The sequence below is a fragment of the Parasteatoda tepidariorum genome, chromosome 2 (assembly GCF_982258835.1).
Source record: "Parasteatoda tepidariorum strain Cologne lab strain chromosome 2, Ptep-v5.0, whole genome shotgun sequence".
NCBI lineage: Eukaryota > Metazoa > Arthropoda > Arachnida > Araneae > Theridiidae > Parasteatoda > Parasteatoda tepidariorum.
The window spans coordinates 103,825,315-103,849,550 of NC_141756.1; the positions used below are offsets into that span (position 1 = coordinate 103,825,315).

A 24,236-nucleotide genomic window follows, 5' to 3' on the forward strand; every position below is an offset into this window, starting at 1 on the left:
ACGATGAAAAGAGGAAGTGCTTAAGTTTTAAATACAACCGTTGGGGTGGCAGTAGTTGCATAAATGTAGGTGTCTTGCACGTGGGAAGAGTCTGGCTACTGCTTAGCAGCTAGCTATACAGCAAAAGGAGGACATTGAATAGTCATAACCTGTGTTAAAAAGCTAGGGAACTTTAAAGTTTAATTTTTTTTTTAAAAATTTAACCATAACTAAAGAGTTAATAACATCTTCTCATTTCATTATCAACTAGCTCTTCTTATAGCAATTAACAGTTTGGGCAGAAGCTATAATGATTCAAGAAAATTTATAGTGAACACAACTTAAGAAACACTTAAAAAAAGTACAGGACTGTATACTTATGTTGAGAACATACCCTGTATTTATAAACAACCTATAACACATGGACATACGCAACAATCAAAAGTAGAAGCATATGACAGGGTTGCCACTTAAGCCTGGAAAAACAATTCCTTGTGTTTTCCCTGTACATATTATACACAATATAATAAGAAGAAACACAATTACTGTACTCCTGTGTCAGCTACATTGGGTTAACTATACTAATTTTAATTGAGGCGAAAACTTAAAGGAAAAAAAGTATAAAGCTATAGTAAATGAAATAATTTAGTAAAACTGAAATATTATCCTTAAAAATGAGTATCCACTTTGAGTGGTCACCATTTTTTAAGAAACAAAATTTCCCGTATTCTAAAGAAAGAATAAAAATTCCCCACATTTTTCCTGTTATTTCAGGTGATTTTTGAATTCCCTGTATTTTTCAGTGGAGTGACAATCCTGGAAGAGTGTAACTTACTGACTGTACACCATTAATAAAAGATAATTCTTTTATGCTATATTTAAGGTCACCTTTGACCAACTATGCTGTTATCGCAATCATATTTTATAACTGAGACTCTACTGTGGTACTAATTACCAGGAAGGTTTTTAAATGAATGGGATGAAATTCTATCACAGATATGCAAAACAAACCTGCATTACATGTATATATAGGCAGACATATACGTACGTTTTAGACTTTTTTGCAACAAAAGAAGTAAAAAAAAAACCAAGTAGAAATCTACAGCAAAGCCCCCATTTTTTTAAAAAGAAAAAGCAATAAGTACATGCCACTTCCATAATACATAAAATCAAATGCAGTTGATGAAATAAATAAAACTGAGTACAAAAAGTAGGCATTTTTTTGTTAAAAAAAATATCAGCACCATTTTTATACACAACTCATCAGAGAAAACATTCCCATTATAAAATGTACAAAATCAACACAGGAACTGAACAAAGCCCTACATAATTATCTTTGGGAAATACGTTTACTTTAAAAAAAAAAAAAAAACTAGTATATACACTTTCATAAAATTCCATATTTATCTAAACAATAAGCAAAAACTTAACAGAGAAAGAAAAATATCAAGATTCCATCTCCTTTTCTTTGTTTTTACTTTCTAGATTAAAACATTTAAAATTTTTAACTATAAAAATTTAATTGAATAAGGGATCATAATTAAAAATTCCTTAAATGTTATAGTAAAGTCTTAAACAATTGCTGAAACAAAACATTACAAATAACTGTAATAAATATGGTAAAAAAAAAAAAAAAAATTAAATCACACTTATAGATTTAAATTTTTTTTTTTTAAACATAATAAAAGTAGAGGTCCTGAATTATAATATTTTAGTTCTTTTAACATAATCTCTAAAATACACAATATTTGATAATAATTGAAACGTTAACTTTCCAAACTAGCTATCAGTAATCAGAAATACAATAACACATATAACATTAACAAACTTCAGATTAGCGCAATTTTAAGGTGTTATATATTCCATAAAAGTTTGTGCCTATTTATGCATAAATTTACTAAAAAAAGACACTTAAGTGTCACTTTTTCACAAATATTTGCTGCTAATAATAAAATTTTTGGGAGCTAATAGGAAAAAAAAAAAAAATATTTTTAACAGTCTATGGCGACATTTTTTTATTACTCAACCATAAGGTGGTAATCTTGACTTCAAAATTTTAATAATTAATGATAAATTGTGACACCACACTTCTGTAATGGGAAAGCATTTTAAACTATATTATATATTCTTATTTTCACATTATGATCACAAGAAAAAGATGTATAGTTGATAATAAATTTTTCTCTAAATTTTAAGGGTACAAAAATCAGCAATAACAGAGATCACATTAAAGATTTTTTCCTTCATTTTTAAACTATTCATCGTTGAACATGTTTTAAAAAGTTACCAACAACCACCATAAATTTGACAGTATTTATATTTTAACTCTGTTGAACAATTATATTTAATGTTAGTAAAAAACAACTTTGAAAACAAAATTTTGATGGAGTGTTAGAACAGTAATATTCCATTTGGAAATAAATAAAAAAAAGCAAAAATTTTGATGGAAGGGCAATTCGATGGGCACATTGCATTATCAAAGCTAAATGCAAATTAGTTAAATAAAATATTCAATATTAGTTAAGTAGATAAGTTTTTTTTATTGTATTGTAAAAACAATACTTGGATTGAAAGGCATTTTTTTTTTAAAAAAATGATCAGCATTCACAAATAATTACATTAATATGTCATGTTATTAATGTAAAAATTAATGGCTGAATATAATTGTCTGATAATCATAAATCAATAATATTTAAAGGTGCCATTATGCTTTTTAACATTATATTTTAGTTGAAACTTTGAAAAAATGCAAATAAAATTACACAGAATGAAATATAATGTAAGAATTTATGTTTAAAGTATAATTATTAAACAGCTATCAAGTTCTTATAAATTACATTAATACAACAATGTACTGAAAGAAAGTGAAAAAAATTTCAATGTTCAAAGAATTAAAAAAAATCAATTTTGTTCAAATATATGGATTAATAATAGCAGCATCTCTGCATATTGACATGCAGCAATAAAAACATCTAATTAATTATAATAAGAATGAATCTAGATAGATGATTTCAATAAATTAGGATAAATAAAAAAAATGTAATAGGATCATTAAAATAAAATAGGAGCTCCAAATACATAACTATAATTTAAAAAAAAAATGATTAAAATGAGAATTGTAGAATAAAACAGTTTTAAATCTTTTTTTTTTTTTTTTTGCTAAATAAAATTTTATGGTAACTGCAAGTATTAATTTTGCATAAATATAAGGGATATTGGAACTATAACTGGAAAAACAACTTATTTTGATTTAACTGAGTTAAGATTTACTACAAGAACAACAAAAACTAACAAATTTATTCACCGGTGCCAAATGACAAATTAAAATTTAATAAAAAATTTTTTTTTTCTTCTTTCTTACAATGAAACGATAAATCATTGGAGAGAGATAATTATTAATAACAGAGATAATTATTATTGTAATAGAATTTTTATAAAAAGCCATTTTAAAAAAACTTTTAAATGGCACTTTCTTGAACAAAATTCAATATTAAGGAATAATTTCAAGATTTATAAACCTTACTGCAGACTTTTTAAACTACAAATGTACAATTTGTAATTACCATTTAAATCTGATTTGTAACAAATGGTGAAACTTCTCATAATAATTAATAAAGCATACTTTTGTATTACACAGCTAAAAAATTGCATCCTGCAAATTGTAGATACAATTAAAATTTTTCTTTAACAATAATCAAATAAACATTTTACTTATCCTAAAATCAAAATTTAAGAGCATACAATTGTCAGACTTTTTTTTTTAAATATTCAAACTTTATTTTTGAAATAGTTTATACAAAATAATCTACAACTTCTAACTCACGCTGTTCTCAATCCACAATTCACATCTGAGTAAAGATGTATAAGAAGAAAAATAGTTAAATTTCAATATAATATTAATAAAATAAAAAAAAAAATACTTATAATAAGTTAATTTTTACTAAACCATACTGATTCAAAAAATAGTGATAGCATACCCAGATTAACTTAAATAAATTAATAACACATCCAACATTGTTGGTTACTAACTGCGATTGGGAATATAATTTAAATATTTTACAGAGAGAGAAAGAGAGCTCTATATGTACATGTCCAATGCCAAATCTTTTAGTTTTCAGGAATTACTATGATTGTGAAAGATGAAAATAAAACTCTCAGCAAATCAACTGAGCTTTGTGCTGTACTGCAGCCGCAGGCTTCATGATTGAAAGTGGTACAATATTGGCAGTAAAATTGTATTTCCTCATTAATATAATACTGAAAGAAAAAACAAAAAAAAAAAAGAACGGTTAGAAACTTTCAAAAACAAGGTAAAATAACAGGTGGTCTGCTTTTAACTGATACAGCATTACTAACAGGGTTTGTCCCATCACATAATTTCGTGCAAAAAGCACCACTACAATACCGGAGATTCTTGCTACCATAGTAAGATAAAAACAAAGTATATGCGCACACAATCCAAAAGTATCTGCAAGCTCATAATATTTTTGATGATAGAATAATTTCATTAAATATATGAAATCAATTAACTATTCAAGATTTTTATTTATTCTTGACAATATATATTTGCACATTAATATTAATAGTTATATATAGAACTACATTCATATAAGTTAATTATCATATTAAATAGTATTAGTAATTTTGCTCCAAACGAAATTACATGAAAGATTTCCTAATGCCACCGCAATCGTCTATTTTCGTTGTAGGCTCGACTGCTAACGATGGGATCGCTGAAGCAGCAGTTAAATCCTCTCTCTTTAGGAGCAGCATGCATACAACTAAACACTGACTTTCTTCTACCTTGCACAAATTATGAGCATGCTGTCCGCCCCCTAACAGCAAACTTCTTTAGCGCTTGTGGATATTTTTTTTAATATTACAATAAATATTTAAAAAAAATCAGCAAAATTGGAGAACCGCCACAAACGTATCCGTGCATCTATATTATCTAACTATGCTTGTTACCTGCAGATTTGAATAAAGGTACACGGAAAACAAAACACTTTTAATTCATTTTTTGAAAGGAGGTGCAAAAATTGGTTAAGCGTACTTAGGCTAATATAACAATGCAAAAAGGTAATAAGAATTTTCAAGCTTTAAAAAGCAAATAAAAAGGTTTTTATTATAAGATAATAGATTTAATAAACAATTTAAATAAAAAGTTATAAACCAAAAAAATCAACAAAACGAAATTCTAAAGATACGTATACTAGCAAAAATAGCACTTTATTAGGGGACATTACATGTACATTACATATAACGTTGCAGTGATCCAAATTGAATTATATCAGCTTTTTAACTTTCTTTGAGAAAAAATCCATTTTATTTTTGTAATTTTCTTTTACAGAATATAAATTGTTTACTGAACGTGTTAACTAATTTGACTTAATTTTTAATTGTAAGGCTGAGTGTTATACATTGATCATATGAGGTTGTGCACCCCTATGGTAAAATAATGGTATAAACATAGTGAATATGAATCACAACTTAGATAGAAAAATAAAAGTATCATTAGTAGGAACTCACTTTATTTACAAACCATGAAGATGTAGATTGCGACTTAAAACTGATCTTGCATCACTGGTAAATCTTAGGGCATCCAGCATTGGTAAAAGGTTTAAAAGTGCAGTATCACTTGCATCACAAAACCATGATTTTATTGGAATAGCATTATCTACAAAAGATCCAATCGTTATATAGTACACAAATTAGCACATGAAAATTTTGTAATTAATATAGAATAAAATGATTTTTTTAAATAATATTCTTTGTTTTAAGCAACATTTTAGTTACCAGTGTAGAGAAAAAGAGTTTTTTCTTTTATTTCATAGATGAATTTAAGAAAAAAAAAAGAATTTTTATAAAGAACTAATTTTTTTAATACTTAAAATGCATTAAAAAGCTGAATCTATAAGCAATATAAAATTTAACAAAAATAATAAGCATTAATCCTATTACATTTTTATTAATTATAATGTTTCATAACCATAGTTGAACAGTCAACCCAATTTTGGGTTTACTACTATTAATGTTCAACTCCATAGCCCTGTCATTTTGAACTCAATCCAGAAGACAAGAGAAAGAAAGTTGTCTTCATAGAGGACTTTTAGATGAAAATAACGACATTAGTGTTACACTGAGAGGAAAACCACAAAAACCACCCACAGTTAGCTTAATGGCAAGGGGAATCAAACTCATGATCTGCCAACCATTGAGAATATTTTAAACCAGCACTTAAGTTGGTATGAGCCGGTTGAGGAATTTGTATGAACCAGCCATCACTGGGATTAGAACTAGGTTCACTTCATCACGGTTCCTACACTATTTTGAGAAAACAATATCCTGACTTTTGCAGGTTTTTCCTGACATCTTATTGATAAAATTCCTGACCTGCCGTTTCCCACTCCAACGAAACTTTGAACATTGCAGTTTCAATTAGTAATAATATGCTACTTAGTCATAAGTATCATACATTGAATAGGATAAACACTTATATATTAAAGTGGAATTGTGTAATAGCACTTTATATCCCAAATTATATTTTCAAAAAACTTGTGAAACATATTTTAAATTATCATGATTAGATTAAACTTTTAGTGTATTTTTGTAGTTTGATACGAAAACTATTTAAATAAAAAGATCAAGAAAATCTGTTGGATTATGGAAAGATTATTTTATTTAATGTTAAGTGGAACCAAATGCATGAGTGTCGTCAGGATATAAAGGGTTAATCAAATCCGCAAGATATGTATAAATATCCTCAAATAATATTTACTCTTAAAATATACGAGAACATTTGTTACATTAAGGTATTAATTTTTAAAAATCACCAATTCACTTCAAACTGACTTTTCTTTTAAAAGATAATATTGAAATATAAAAGGTAAAAAAGTCAAGAAAAGTTAATTATATACAAATAAAATCTAAAATATCTTTTTTTTTTTCAGTATTTTCAAATTTATTTCTGTAATACTGTAAGCTTCCGGAGAAACTCAGGGGCTCCTATGTTATATAATATTTCTCAACATATTTTGTTGTTTGATAATTTCTGAATCAAGAACATCCAGTTTTGTTGCAGCAGTTTTCGTCAATTTAGATATTCTTAATTTCAAATTCTTTTCTTTCATTCATTCTCTAGAAATTTCAGCTTTTTTATTCTCTTCGTTTTTCTTCTTTTTTGGCTTCTAATGCATGTCTCCATCTTGTTCTAGATCCTTTTACAGCATCTAGCATTTTTTTCATTAATGTCTAGGTTATTTATTCCATTTATAAATGAAACATAATCATACACACGCCTTTATGAAATAATAGAGTCTTCATTGAGGTTTTCAACCAATAAGCTTTTATTGATTGAAAACCCCCCTTCGACTGTTGCGTTACCATGAGAGAGGATAAGAACAATTTTTATAACCTCCCAAAAATTTTCAATGTTTTTCTCCGTGCAAATATTTCGAATTTTTTTTTTTATCTAATCTCTTTTGCTGTGGATTAAACTCTAAGAAACTCTTTTGCTTTCTTTTGGCAGCATCACTATACAGTAAAAATTCCTTTTTTGCTTTTTCTGCTGTTGTTTCAGCTACTGTTGTCTGCAAACTAGTTATTCACACAAAGAGCAATAAGCCTAGCAACCCTATAAAAAAATTCCTTATCATTGGATAAACAGGAGGAAAATTACTAACAGGACAGGTCCTACCAGGGAAAGAGGAATGTTATTATGAGGAAATGAGCATATTTTGAATTACAGAATTTTTCCTTGAAACTTTATTTTTGCCTGTCAGTCTTTGAACGACAGTTTTTTAAAATTATTTTCCTATCTTGATGAATATGTAAGAAAAATCCTGACTTTTTAGCTTAATTTTAGAATATCCTGACTTTTATCACCTGAGCCACCATGACTCCTATTTTATCTAATTACGTGGAATAAACTGGATCAGCAATTTAAATTAGCAAACAATATACAATTGCATACTTTTTGAAAACAACCATTCTCTGGAATTGTAATTAAAAATTTAAGCACCCTTCCTTCCTTCAGCAACGATAGAAACAGACAGATTTTTTGAAAAATAATTTCTTTATCTAACAAACACAGTTACAAATTTTAGGACTCATAAATCTCAATTTCTAAACATGAATCAAAGAAATGAAATCTTTTTTTGTATCAAAAAATATTGTTTACATTATTATTAGTTAAGCAGCATATTTGATTTCATGAGAACAGCACTTTAGTATCTGATAATTCAAAAGTTTTTCAGGGTATACTTTATTTTTATTTTACCAGCAGTACATGCATGTAGAAAGTTTTTCTTATTTATAAAAAGTTTACAATGCCTTTGCACATCAATAACAGAAAATAAAGAATGGCTTATAAAAATATAACACAATAAAAACGATTTTTAAGATAAAAAATGACTAATTAAAAACCAAAACAACAAAATAAAAGAATGAAGTGAAAAAAAAAAAAAAAACCAAAACAATCTCTACTATAAATACCTGGATATGCACGATACGCTCCAGGAGAATTATCTAATATAAATATACTGGAAAGATCCTGAGTAATTGCAGATAAGTCTTTATTAAAGCTGCCATAGCGTACACAGCAATGCTAAAAACAAGAGAAAAACATTAAAAACAGTTCATATTTCAATTTTTTCAAAGTTCTTAAATAAACTTTTAATAGAAAGTAATGAAAATCTATTTAACCCTAAGTTTTTTTTAAACATTTTCAGATAATTTTTAGTTCCAGAACTCTCTGTCACATGTCTCTGAAATTGAAATACTTAATATCACAGACTGTTCTATGAAATGATTATTTTATGGAATGCACCTCTAATTCATAAAGCTTCAAATCTTTTAAAAGTCCTTAGACAGTCAAGCAAGGTGAACAAAATCATTTTACTAGATTTTTATCACCTAAAAGGTATCAAACATACAATAAGGTCATTGATAGAATACACAGGGAAAAAGGAAGGTTGTCATTAATGGTTGATAAATAAGCACTTATCTTAAACAACTTTCGGATGTTACTGTGATTTCTTTTTTTGGCTAAAACAAATTAGACTACTTGACGTCCAGACTATTGTAAAATTTTATTGCTATATTAAAAATGTAGTATTTAGGAAAAAAAAAGGCATTAGAAAGGAGGAAAAGTAAGCCATCATTTAAACATACATTTTTAGTTTATTTTAACATATTTTACAATTCCTTATGTTATATCAACCAGGGTTCTCACTCAATTTCAGAAAAAAAAATTCCCTGACATTTCCAGGGCTCGAAAAACCACCCGTCCTCGGCGGTCAAAAATTCCTCGTGGGCAACAAATTTCTCGAATCCAACGTCCGCGTGGACGGCCATTTTTCCGTTAATGTTCGTGATACACTTTCAATTTTTGTTATCTTACAAAAGTCTAGCTTCTCACTTCTAAAATGACCAACATACTAGAAATACAGCAACCTACTGTGCATGGTGGAATTAATGTTTTCTCTGTCTGGGAGCACTGCAGCGGTTGAAAGAGGCTTTTCAGCAATGAACTTACAAAAAAAAACACATTACGTACTGGTCCTAAACAAGAGTTAAACACAATTATGAACATCTACCTAAATGGAAAACCCCTTTCAGATTTCTGTGCAGAAGCCTCTGTAAATCATTAGCATGATTGTGGAACTGGCAAACGTAATATTTGATTCATTTAAAAAACGCAGTACCCTCGAATAAATTGACATTCCAGATAACTTGACCTTTGTCATTTAAATTATTTCTTAAAAGAAATAAATTATTTCATAAAAGAAATACTAGGTTTTGCTATTAGTAACCTAGTATTTCTTTTATTACTGTATAATGTAATCCTAGTAACTACTAATCATATAAATGTTAGTAATAAATAAGAGAAAATTATATTTTTATTTATTTAGAGGCTACGGGTTAGTTTCAAAGGAGGATGGGTACATTGTTGGACAAGCCGTCCTCGAGGACGGGTAAAATTTCTGAGTTTTTTTCGAGCACTGTAAATTTTAATGAAAATCTACACTATATTCTCATTAGAAAACTTTAGATTCTTTTATTTGTAATGTGAAAGATTAGATCTTCTGAGCAAACAAATATCATTAAATGAGGTGAGAACATTTTAGTTTAATTAAAATGTGAAATTTTTACAACAAATAATTGTAATAAATTTCAGATTTATTTAACTCAAATCTCAATAACTGATTACTGTTACGGAGAAATTAAAGATTGGTTATTTTCCAGGTATGATAAAGGAATATTCCAGGTTTTTATAAAAAAATTGCAGCCAACCCTGATTTTTAGAGTTAAAATAAAATTCCCTGACAATTCCAGGTTTTTCCTGACCTGTGGGAACCCTGATAAACTTACCATCTAAAAATAACATTTTCTGTTATTATATTAAATGTAAAACAAATAGCTATATATATAAATTTGTCACACGTTGTTTATTTATTAGCTTGAATTCCTTAAGTTTATGAAGTGAGACTGTAAATTTAGTTTTACAAATAATTACTATCTCAGTATATTTTGATTTCTATTATTTTTAACACATATACCAGTTTATTAAATAAGTGTGAAAAGTAAAGAATTGTTTTTCATTTTTTGGAGAATTAAAATTTTTTTTCCCCGATATACATACTTTTCTTTCTAAACTTATTTTGAAAATTTTAACATAACTTATAAAGAAAAAGTGCAGTAATTTCGGAAAAAAAGTTAAAAAAAAAACGAAGAAAAAAAATCTAAGTTTCAGGGAAATTTTTTTGGTTATTAGCACCTCTGATTTCTACAACATTAAGTAAAAGCAAAGTATAGGAAGAGAATGATATAAAAGGTTTGATAAACTATTTTTCATAAATGCATAAATCTTATAACGAAGCCTAGAATTTTACCTGTCTGTAATATCTTTTATTAAGGATGCCACGATTATTATCTAATTTATCAGCCACTGCTGCACCATAGATTTCCATGCTTGCAGTAAAAATCACTAAATCATACCACTTGCTTACCTGGAACAAATTTTTAAGTATATAAGTACATTTGGAAGAAAAGCAGTCAGAAAAATAACAGAATTTATAACAAAAAGTTAATTGTTAAGTGTTCCTTTGAAAAAAAAATCTTGTATACGACACACACATATCAACAACTAGAATTTTAAGATATTCCATTGCATAATAACAAGAATACAGTCTTCAGTTTCTTTTGCCCCGGTCGCATTAATGCCCCTTATTAAGTTTAGGTAACACTGTATATTTGAAAAGTAAACATTCTATACACGCTTCAGTGCCTGTTGTATTATAAATTCTATTATAAGGAGTGAAAGGAAAATCTATTTTGATAAAGCCTATTAAAAAGTATCATAGACATTAGGCAACATAAAAATAAATTTAAGAGTGAGAAAATTAGAGAGAAGCTAAAATATTTGAATCAAATAGTAATTTACTTGAGATGTTAAGAAAAATTGTACTTTGTCTTCATCAACGTTCGACATCCTTAAAAAAACATCCATGCATTTTATATAAAATAAAACAAATAAACAAACCATTAAAAACATTTCATTAAATTCTATTAAAAACAACAAAAGAAAATGATATACTTTTTGTCTAATTTATTACCAGAGAGAATGAAAGCGTTAAAACAAAAAGCGTTACCATTTTGTTAAATAATTTTTTTACAGTAAAAAGATGTGTTGCTTTTTTCTTACATCACCTAGCATTACAGTGGAGACCCTTAATATCTTTATATGAGATATCATGCAACAATATTTATCATTAATTTCTATACACATCTTAGAAACAATTGATCCTTTATAAAAAAGAGAGTAATACAGTGAATTTGCGATAACTCGAATCTGATAGGATTGACGAAAAACTTCGACATATCGGAAGTTCGACTTACCGTTAGTTTCGGTTTTGGACTTTCAAAATATTGTCAGATTATTTAATTAATGCTTATTAATTACAAATCTTCTAAATGCTTACAATATTTAAGATCATTTTTCTGTCAAGCCATTTACGATAAGACTGTTTGAAGCACTTTATGATACCCTGGTCCATCGGCTGCAACTTTGCTGTTGTGTTTGGCGAGAGAAACTGCAAGTTTACTGCTTTCAAATTAAGTAGATCACTATGCGCTGTGCATTTATCCATAAAGTGTATCACTTTTCTTTTTTTAGCGAAGAATTTCCGATCCAAATTTCTTACATAGTCTTTAGATAAAACTGATGTCATCCAAAACTTTTTGTTAGACTTGTATTCCATAGGAAACGTTTTTACATTCTTGAAACATCGCAGATTTCGTTAAAAAGTAAGGGCAATTTCTCTGTCCTCCAACTAGGACAGTCAAATGTTCCTTGCTCATTTTACACCCTGAGCAGTTTTCATCCTTAAACATCATAGTCTTATTTGAAAGACATTTAAAAAATAAACCCATTTAATCAATATTGAAAACATCATTTTCACTATATCCTTGAAGTAAATTTGGTAACGTTTCATTTAAACACTGTTCACATACTTCAAGAGGGACAGCTTTAGCTTCTCCATGAAGAGTGCGAAAGACATTGTGTGTGTGTTGCAAAGGAAGGGGCAAGATATCAGCTCCAAGTTTTTTTCCCCTTGCTTTAAAAGATCCAAAAAGAAATCGAGTTAAAGGAGTAAAATTCGAGTAATCGAGAATAATTAACACGAAATTGAAGATAAAAGGGTCGGGACCTCATAAAAAAATTGAGTTATAGTAATATTCGAGTTATAGCGAATTGACTGTATTATCGAAGAAATGCTTGTCATTATACTTAATATATTGTTTTTCAAATGCTACATGCTCAATTAAGATCGATCAATTTTTTCCCCTAACACTAACATTTTACTATTTTAAAAGTATCATGCTTCACTAACAGTTTATGCTAACATTCAGCCAGGAACTGATTTAAAATGACAGCATTTTATCTTTATGAACACATTTTATGTTTCGATGCTCTAAGCTGTAATAACTCTGAAATTTTGCAAAATAAGTTGGTGATTTTTCCAATAGTAAGCAATTAACTTTATTTATTAGCATATCAATCAAATGATTTAAAGTTTTGTTAAACTGATTAGTATAACCTTTTAAAATACTTGATGGAAAAGTATTATCTAACTGATTATTTTAAAATTATCAACTCTTCATCTTTATAGTACCTTTAACTCGCAAAAAAGATATAAAAAACCAAGTTTGAATAAATTCAAAATAATTGAGTTGTAAGACATAACCTCAGGAAAATTAGTAACATAATTTTGCAAAAACAAGCTAGCGACTAATTCCCTAATCAGTCACTAAAATCCAAATAGAAAGCACCCAAACTCAATCTTAATTAATCCATGGATTTAAAACTTTGATTATTATATTTTTTAGGGAGTGCATTTTAGAAAATCTTTAGACTAGTATTATATGGGTTTAGTAGGCTTTTAGTATGTATGTTTAGGCACTTTCTATGCATTTTTAGAAAGAAGCAGTAAATTACAGAAAATGGAAAAAAAAAAGAAAAATAGTGAATCTGAAAAAAATATGTGTTTAAAATAATCCTGAATCATTAAGCGAATATAGCTGAACATAATAGAACATTCTATTAAATAAATATTTTAGGTAAACTACAAAATACTTAAAAAAAAGAGAATTGAGGAAAATAAATTTGTTTACAGATAAAGTGAATAAAGATAATTTATAAACACAAACCAGCAGACCAGAAGAGCTTAATGCAATCAGCCAGTGATTAGAAAATCCAGCACAGTCGGCAGCTATGCCAAGCAATTGTGATAGCAAAAATAATCTGTTGTAACTTATTAACCACTTCAAACAGTTGCAATTAATAAGTTCAAAATTTAAACTTAGTTTTTTTCGTAAAACAAAACTTAATACTTTCCTTTTAAATAAGATAAGAATTATGTGATAAAATGATCAAAGTAAAAACAATCATACCATGTCTAAAAAAAAATCCACATGAGGCCTTTTATGAACAAAGAATCTCACAGGGTGGCGGTCAATGGTAACCTAAAAAAAACAGCCAATTTTAAACTATTTAAAATCAATAACAAAATAACATTTATTAGGAACTCAATTTTTACACTGCAACTTCTTAAAAGGACGCCATACCATGGAAGAAAATTTTCCTCGAAAATTCGCTTTCTCCTTTATTACTAACTTAAAAAATTTTTTAAAAAAAGAAAAAGTAAGCTCAGGCAAGCCTAGAGTAAGTCATGAAGTTTCAATTTGCTGAAAAAAAAAAATACATCAAAATATTAAAACACAAACAAATTATTAGAAGAGAACTTCTCCGTCGCGTAATCCTAAGTTATCTCATAATTTATTTTCATTTGCTTAGTTTAAAATTTTCTTTTCAGTGTTTGAAACTTCATGGCTTACTCTAGGTTTGACTGAACTCACTTTTTCACACTTTAAATTAGTAATGAACAGGGTTGGAGTTTTTGCCGGCAAAAAGGGTTTTTTGCCAGGTCAGTGGGCAAAAACCTGGTAAAAACCGGCAAAAACCAAATTATCTAAATTGCTGATTAAATATTATTACAAAATACTTGAAACAAATTTAAATCAATCATAAGGAATAATAATTTTGATACATTACATGAAAAAATTATTTTTAACATATTAATAATTAATATAATGGTAATAATTTTTAAAAGATTGAAAGTTTGTGATCTCTTTTCATTTTAGAATCCTAAAATAAATGTTTTTTTTACAAATAAATAAATATTATTATTTGCATAATATTATTATTTATTATAAAAAATTATTATTTGTACAATAATTAACTACACATATTGATAGATATTTTATGTTTTAAATTATAGTTATATTAATTTCAAATAAGTTCATTTCACTGGAAAAAAAAGAATAATCACAAATTTTCCAATCAATAATGTTTTAAACTACTAAAATGATATATTATTACATTATCATTTAATTATGGAATAATAATTTTGTTAATTTTTTTGTAATTATTTATATTTATAGTATATATTTCAATTTTAGGAATAATTTTGTATCAAAAATGTGTTTTTGTCCTCTCATCTTGGAAAATATAGGTTTTTGCCACTTTTTGCCAATTTGCTTGGCAAAAACCTGTTTTTGCCAGGACGGTATTTACCATGGTTTTTTCCACCTGTGGCAAAATCTTGCCAACCCTGGTAATGAAGGAAAAAGAGAATTTGTGAGTAAAATTTTCTTCCATGGTATGGCGTCCTTTTAACTTATTTTAAAACTTTGTCCAGAAAAAACCTTTCTTTTCAAATAATTTTTCTCCCCCCGGGATCCCCAAGATAAGTAAATGAATGACTGATGACTAGATTTTTATGACTTAAAAAAAATCTGCATACAAATAATAATAAAAAATTCTACATTAAATGCACTTTAATAATAAAAAAATAATCAAATTATTTTGATCTAAAATTTAGACAGACTCAAATATGTATATTAAAGAAAACAGGTGTTAAAAAATCTGCATCTTATTGATAAATGAATTCCTTGGATCTGATATTTAGTCATTAATTTGGATAACTCCTATCACATTAACATACATACATACTAGCAAATTAGTGAAATTAAATTATACAACCTGGTAAGACTCGAGTGATTGAAAATACTTAATTAAAATCACTGATTTAAAATCAATTTACAAAAATCCAATGATTTTAGTTTGAGATAAGCAAAATTATTTATTTAGCCTTAAGAAAAATAGATAATTAATTTTTAAAGCACAAATTTGAGATATAGATTACAGTTCTTTTTCATTTTGCCAGCACTAGTGATAAAGTTGAAAATGAAAAGTCACCACCAAGTCAATGCAAATTCAACTTCTTTTTATAAATTTTTTTTTCTTCTTAATTTTATTTTCGGTGATGTTTCTTTACTTACTAAATCCTAAAGAAATAATAAAAATAATGATAACTGAATTTATTTACACCAGCAAAATGGACAAGTACCTAGATTACTTTTATGTATTTATTTTATAATATTTATGTTACTATTCGAAAACAGGCGAAAAACGTTTTAGATTAATCTTTCAAAAGAATAAGAGATCAATTTTATAAAAAAAATGGGAAAGAAATGTGTATTTAAAAATAAGATATAAAAAAAAAAGAAATTTATTCAGAATAGTATTTTCAAAAACTAAATTAAAATTACATTATTGCAGCATGTAGAGACATTTTTTCTTTAAAAGTTGCTCTCATTAATAAAATATATTCATGATAGTTATTTTACTTCCTTTTCAAGAAATAAAAATACTAATTTACATACTTTAAAAAAATATAAAGGACGTGAAAACTTTATTTAACAATTTATAATTAATTTCAAAATAAGAGTAGACTAACAATCAAAACTACATCTAATTTTTTTAATGAAAATAATAATCCATTAAAAATAAAAATGTTGTAGTAAGATTAAAAAATTTCTCTCTGTTCATCATCAAAATTTTATATTTTAAAATATATATATGTTTCTTTCTCTCCAGTTTGAAAATATTTTTAAATTATTGCTATTAGTGTTAAAAAAACTTTGCTACAATTATGTATTTCTTAATAGAAATTACAAATTAATTATTAAAATGTTATTTCATTTAAATTAAAAATTAATTATGATTCTAGGCACGTATTTATGAGATCACTGACACGTTAATCACTAATGTTAGTGTCTACAGCACTGAATGTTCTATTACATATACGCATTTCATAATAACTAAAGCTAAGCAAGTAGATATTTAAACTATTAGATAAAACTACTTACCTTTAAAACGAAATCCGGAGGTGTGCCAGGCTTAACCATTTGTCTAATTACCCCATCATGGTGCGAGTGAATCAACGTCTCATCAAGATCTAAGACTAGAATCTTGCGTTTGACCAAACCTATAAAACAATTAAAATTATAAAAAAATAAAAACACAACTAGTAAAAAATATTCATACAAAACATTGAAATTTGATATATAGAAGTAAAAAGATCCACATTGCTACAAAAATCTTTTGCAAAAATAATTACAAAAGTGCTGACAAAAAATAATACTTCATGACTTGTGGTTTTGTTTGTAATTTTAATGCCTAGTAAATCTGAATTTTGATGTAAAAGACAAAAGTTTCAAACCTTATAATCAGCTGAACCAGTGGCACAATGTGACTAAGTAAAAAACAGAGCTGTACGTCTAGCCGACCAGTACTATTACATATAGTGTTTCTTATTGTAAAAATACTATACACGCTTAAAACTTACTCAATCCTAATTTTTAACCTTTTTTTTAAATAAAAATAGATTTTTTTTTGTTCTTCAAAAGACTTTGGAGTAAGTATTGGTTAAAAGAGACTAAAATAGCATTGTGATGATAATTTGTCAGAATATTAATCAGTTTATTCAAAAATTTCATATAGCACAACAATTTTTAAAATCAGCTTCTCAAAAATTACTAAATTAAAACTGCAAAAAGTACTAAATATAAGAATAAAAATTCCTAATATAAAGTTACTGGTTCTTTGGATCCGTAAACCTAAAGATATAATATTGGAACAAAGACAACATGGGTCACACATTTCAAGTTTAACAATAAAGGCACAGTTTTATTAAGTGAAATTTTTTGTTCACATTCTTTTAATGAAAATAGTAAACTTAAATATAAATTTTAAAACCATTATAAACAAATAGAATATAAAAAAAATTAATATAAATGCATTCCAAAAATGAATGGATAAGTTATAAAATAAAGCTAATAAATTTTAATTTAACAACTTTTATTAATAACTATTTTAATTGGTAACTTCCTGCGTTGGAGCAGTAAATCAACAGCAAATTTGTTGAGTTTTGGCTTTTTAGGCAGAAAATGCATTTGACATCTCACTTTCATAAATTTGATAAATGAATTAATTACTTTTTAATAATTTATAATATCATAAGGATGAACATTAACCTTTTTTTTTTTTGGCTATTTGTTTAGGTTGGTAGTTCTGAGAATCATAGTGAATTGTTTATTTTGGTAAGTGACTGTTTTAATGGCATGGGATTAAATGATCACTTACGATTTAATATTGCTTACAGAGATTAACCAGATAAAAATGGTGTCAAACATTTATTTGATAACAAGGCTAGATATTTCATTATTTCCAACAGAATACAATGTTTTCAAAGTTTAGGAAACAAATATAAATAAAAAGCAAAAATTTTATTGTAAATTTAAAAATTTATTGTAAATCTATATGCAATTTACTATTTGAAGAATTATGTCTATTAAAACACATATATATTAACCATGTTGATGTATAGACAGATGGTAAACTTATAAAGTGACAGTTACAGGTTTCAAATAATTATTACAAGAAGAAAACACACAGCTGTAAATTTCTTTGCTGAAATTAGCAATTTAGGAAGCAAGATTAATATATCATAGAATTACCAATGAACTTACTTAATCTATGCTTGGACAAAGGCGAAAGAGGTAATACATCATACTTTACAGTTTGATGCTGGATGACCTACAAAATGTTAAAATATGTGCATTAAAATAAGTTAATTGTACTTAAAATAAATAAATAAAAATTATACATACGTTAATAGTTTGACAAACAAAATAGCACTAAAATACAGAGTAGTCAATTAGTGACATAATTAGAAAACAATGTTGAATGAGGACAATGATGAAATCACAAGTAATTCATTAAAAACATGGAAGTTACTTATTAAAAATACCACCAATAAGAAACCACTAAAAAGATAGGAATAATCTGTATCCAATTTAGGTGATTCTATGATAATATCATAAACTTACACTTACGATGATATAATTATATTATAATACAATTATATTATGATATTATCATAGAATCACCTAAATTGGATACTTACAAAAAAATTATAAATAAATAAAAAGGCAAAAATCTAATTTATATAAGAGTTGAAACTTTTTACAGGAATTTAATACTGAGGAAAAAAAAAAAAAGAAAGGTAAAATGATAAAAGATTTATCATTTTACTTGTAGAGATGGGAAATGAATTAAGGTTTGCTTTTTTTTAGATATAATCTTTCTTTCAAATGTTTCGTTCCAAATTTTTCTTTTTAGCTTTTTAAGAAAATAAATGAATGGCGGTGAAAAAATGCAGTCTTGTGAAATTTAAAAAAAATTACACTAAATTAAATAATTTACTTTCATGGCAATAATTTTAAAGAATCTAAATTACAAACATTATTTTAATTTCAAACTAATTATAGCAAGATAAATAAATATTACAGCAACATTACGACTAATCAGGTCTTGTCTTACCTAACTACAGAAATTTGTTTTACAATGTTGATTTTTAAATATTTAATAAACAGAGTTAGGTTTTATAATCTTATGAATAATGAATGGAATTATGGAATAATAAAAAACCTCGTAACTGTCAAAAGTTTATAAAAATGAGAAAATCGCGTAAGACATATGCACTATGGTAGCATATTTAAGTCACTCTGCACTGAATAATTTTTAATCAATTCAAAGTAATATATTTTCTAGGAGAAAAAATTATTCATGTTTTATCTCCCAAGGGTAATCAAATTTGCTAGCTACCAGCAATACTATTTCAAAATGAAATAGTGGAAGTTTTGATGGTACAGTATTTCACAAAAAATCTTTAATGACATAGTTTAATTCTAGATTGATAGTGCCTATAACATACTAATCTCAATCTTGTTTGTGTGATAAGAGAATAAGTTGATTAGGTACCATTACACTGGATAAAAGTTGTATGTGAAATTGTTTGGTGTAAAACAATACTATCAAATTTCCAAATTCCAAAAAAATCACATTTCCAAAAAAATGCTGCAATACAATAATTACAAAATAAGTAATAAAACATCTCCAAGAAAAATTACATAAAAGACTGCAAGATGCAAAGTTTACTTAAATATTATTAAAAGCAAAAATAGAATTATTAAGTTAATAATCTCTTTACTTTATAAACAATCGATTATTAAAGCAGATGCAAGAGAATTAATATTGCGTATTAGTTAGATAATATATAATCTGGAAGCAAATGTGATTACTGTTTTGTTGATTAAAACCTGTTATCAAAGGTATTTGTTGTAACGTTATAAGGAAATTTTTAATCCTGAAAACAAATATTTGATTATATTCTTGAGGTATAAAAATTCAGGATTTTATATTAGGCATAACATCTTATTTTTTAATACAATGCAAACTTTATATGAGCTGAAAATTGAGCGACTGTTCATATTAATTAACATTTTCAGTAAAATTGGAAAATACATTATTTTAAAATATTATTAAATCTGAGGCCTACCGTTCTTACTTGCTTTCTAAATACAAAACAAATAAAATTCCATATCTTTGATGCGAATAAAAGAAAAGCACGAATGCCCATTTGTAACTGTTTCAACATTTGTAAACAAATGTTAAAACAGACTAGATAAAAATCAATGATGACGGAGTCAATAGTTAAACAACATCAAATGTGATAAGAATTCCTGAAGATTACACTTGAAGCAGTTGTAGCTAGAACCGCCATGGAATATGGGATAATATTAGTTGAAGTTGAAGTAGTGGTAGCGCTTGTAATTGATCCTTTTAAGTATGTTTTGTACAAATATTACACGTAGTCTTAACGAAATTTTCGATAAATGTGGTTATCCTTAAAGGTCTATTCTCACTGCATGCAATCGTATGCAAAAAAAGACACACGCCTGTCTGAGCACATTAGCAAGCGCGTGTAAAGCTGTCGGAAGCGGTGAGAACAAATCATTCAGGCGAGTAAGACATCGCACGCGTATTAAAGCTTGGTGAGTTTCTTGCGGTCCACCAATCTGGTTCTCATTCACAGGTGAAAACACTGCTCTGCATGCCGCCCTCACCCAACACCTCCTAGAAGTATGAAGGCCTCAGCACGGATTAATTTAGTAGTCCGATGTGACGAAGTTAACTGCGCAGTAGACGAAAAATAAGAAAGATGTCATTACGTTAGGGGTACTAAGCTGCGCAGTGGTTGAAAATACAAAATGTGTCATTACGTTTGGACTACTAAGGGATATTTATGGTAACCCGTGCTGAGGCCTGTTCTTTCTAGGAGGTGTTGCCTCACCTCCTAGATAAGAGCAGGCCTCAGCACGGGTTACCATAAATATCCTTTAGTAGTCCAAACGTAATGACACATTTCGTATTTTCAACCACTGCGCAGCAGTACCCTTAACGAAATGACATCTTTCTTATGTTTCATCTACTGCACAGTTATCTTCGTTAGATCGGACTACTAAATTGGTCCGTGCTGAGGTCTTCCTTCTTCTAGGAGGTGTAGCCTAGACACACGAGTGAGTGTTTAAAAACTATGTATCGCACCCCAGCAGGAACAGTGACACAAGTCAAAAACTTAAAGAATACTCTAAAAACTTAATTTGAAATAGCTTGTTGTTGTAGTTCATTTACGTCGCACTAGAGCTGCACAATGGGCTATTGGCGATGGTCTGGGAAACATCCCTGAGGATGATCCGAAGACATGCCATCACAATTTTGATCCTCTGCAGAGGGGATGGCACCCCCGCTTCGCTAGCCCAACGACTTGCGCGCGAAGTCGAGCACTTTACGGTAGCACAGTTTAACGAGGTATTCTGAAATAGCACAATCTAGAAATGTGATACTTTTTTTTAGCTTGATGGGGCACTTCAGAGATATTTTTTTGACATAACCTTAATATTGCTGTTTTTTGACCTGTTGTAGGGGCGGAGTTATCGATAATGCCAACCTTCATCTATCAAAAGGTACCTCGTGATTGAATCAAGTTAGCATGTCTTATGTATCAGTGAATTGATGTTTAATATTCGTAGTGGTAGTTACGCCACAATACTCCCCCACCAGAATTTTATCAGGGATAGAATTCGATGAACGGATCTCACTAGTTGCTGTACTTGTGAAAGACCGGGTGAGAGAGTCACCGTTTTTTTTAATTTTTTTATATACCAGTGAATTGATATTTAAGATTCGTAGGGGTAGTTACGCTACACTGTGTCACTTTTCTTGCCGGATTCGGTATGATGAACAGCTCCCTCATGCACGAATGTTTTGGACGTCTGATCGCATGTGCTCGTATGCGGTCATCGCAAACGAGCAGTCGATTGTGTTGAGACTGAAAATAAAGTAACTTTAAGGACCAAGCGCACTGTATGCGATGCACGCATCTCCAATCGTAGAGAGGAAATGAGAACCAGATTCCAGAAATACATTTTCCTGTTAAAAATTCACCAATCAAGTTCTGTTTTTCTATAAACGGTAGTCAGAGGGACGTAACGATTCATTCACACTGCATAAAAATATTTGCATATACGAATTCGGAGATGCGAAGGAGAACCTGAATGGTGTAATATGTTCTCTTGTAAAAAATTCACCAATCAGGTACCTATGGCAACACTTCGCATGCTTTCCCCATTAGCGTGTGGAGAGTCATAGAGGAAGGAAGTACGTTAGTTTCTCTCTTGATTTTCATGTAGATCAAAATATTTCAAGTTGGAAAACTGTATGGAACTGAAAACTATATTAAATATAGTTCTAAGGAAAAGTATCACGGGAATTTTAAAAAATATTTTTATTAAATAAAAAGGAAAAGTATTAGGAAAATGGAAAATATCGTAGTACATTCCTATACAACTGAAAAGAGGAGGAGAGGGAAGGGAGAAGGGCTAAAGGCATGAAACCGATCTCTCCCCAGAGGGCGTATTCGAGCGTTGCGATCGCCAATAGTACCCTGACATTATCTCCTCTTTTTGGAAAAGGTTCTACAAGGCTTGTGGAGCATTCTCACTCTATGCGATTTCCACATGCAATCGTACATCAAAGTGATTCGCGTAAGAACGAACAGTTCGTGTTAATTTTTGTTTCTAAAGCAACTTTGATCAGTCTGCGTAGGCACCGAGGGTGTGCTGAATCGGTCCTAGTTATACTGTTCTACCGTAAAGAGCTTAATTTCACGCTCTACCAAAACAGGGGAACTATTTCCTCTGCAGAGGATCAAAATTGCGATGGCATGTCTTCGGATTATCCTTAAGGATGTATCCCAGACCGTCACCAATTTGCTCATTGTGCAGCTCTAGTATGACGTAAACAAAACACGTACGTACGTAGTTTCTAAACCTGCGCGCCTAGGTCAGTGAGAATGCTTTCTAACTTTATCCTGAACCACAAAGTATGTAACGCAACATATTGTTTACCATGATGGGGCCTTATCGTTGTTTCGGTCCAAAAATTCTGAAAATTATTTTAGACATTTTTCGTCAAGAATTTTCCTACAAAATATTTTAAATATGTGACACGACAGCAACGATAATCCTTTATTTTGGTCGTTTTCACTTAAAATGAGCCAACTGTTTGTTCGATCGTCACGAGATTGATCTCATTAAATTCAAAGAAAAAGAAACAAACATTGCAAACGAGGTTTCATTTAACTGTTTTGAAGAAATCAATTTCTCTCCAGCTAATCATTCTTATTTCCCTCAGAAAAGGTGGTATAGTTCATTGGAGAGTAGGGGAGTCGACAGATATCATTTATAATAATAAAGTTTTGTTTTTTCAAAAAATACTCCGATATTAATTTTCCTGACGAAGCACCTTTTTTTTCTGTTATAATTACTGAACTATTCTGAATATTAAGTCAAGTTTTGTCTACCAACGACTTCGGTGGCGATTCTGAAAACAGCGTATGACATCAGCATGAAGAAAAGTCACCATTTTACGAAAATAAACGTTTTGTATCTAATTTTTTAATAATTAAAAAGCTATTACAGTAATAGAGATATTTGTATAAATTTGCTTGTAAAAAGTGGGAATTAATCATTGATTATGATAATTTTAAATGAAAAAATCCTACCAGAACTTCGATTTTTAAGTATTACAACTTGTAAAATTTTGATGTTATCGGGTTTTAAAGACTATAGTCTTTAAAACCCGATAACATCAAAATTTTACAGCCTATAGGCTGGTATAGTCTGATCGGTAGGGCGCTGGGCCCATGCCCAAGAGTTCGTGGGTTCGAACCCCGCCGGCTGAAGACTCCCCGTGTAGTAAAGTGACTGATGCACGTTAAATCTGTCGAGTCTCAAAAAGTCCTCCATGTTCCCATAACAAACCAATACCTCTGGGGGTACTGGGGATGAATGAATGGATGTATGAATGGGGCCGCCCTATAAACGGGTGTGATGTATGGTGTGGCAGATGTCGTATTCTTGGCCATAGATGGCGCTACTGGAAAGCA

The 24,236-nt window shown here is 28.6% G+C and overlaps 1 protein-coding gene across 1 annotated transcript; it reads right to left on the bottom strand.

Moving 5' to 3' along the window:
- Positions 1-3,563: 3,563 nt before the first annotated feature.
- Positions 3,564-20,543, bottom strand: Dd (CTD nuclear envelope phosphatase 1-like protein dullard). The gene is made up of 8 exons (XM_087157926.1): positions 20,286-20,543; positions 18,415-18,481; positions 16,753-16,871; positions 13,933-14,004; positions 10,872-10,988; positions 8,473-8,584; positions 5,509-5,656; positions 3,564-4,236 (listed from the first exon to the last, which is right to left on the bottom strand). Exons 1-7 carry the CDS (start codon positions 20,382-20,384, stop codon positions 5,514-5,516), a joined length of 729 nt encoding a protein of 242 aa, XP_087014052.1. The 5' UTR covers positions 20,385-20,543; the 3' UTR covers positions 3,564-4,236; positions 5,509-5,513.
- Positions 20,544-24,236: the final 3,693 nt, after the last annotated feature.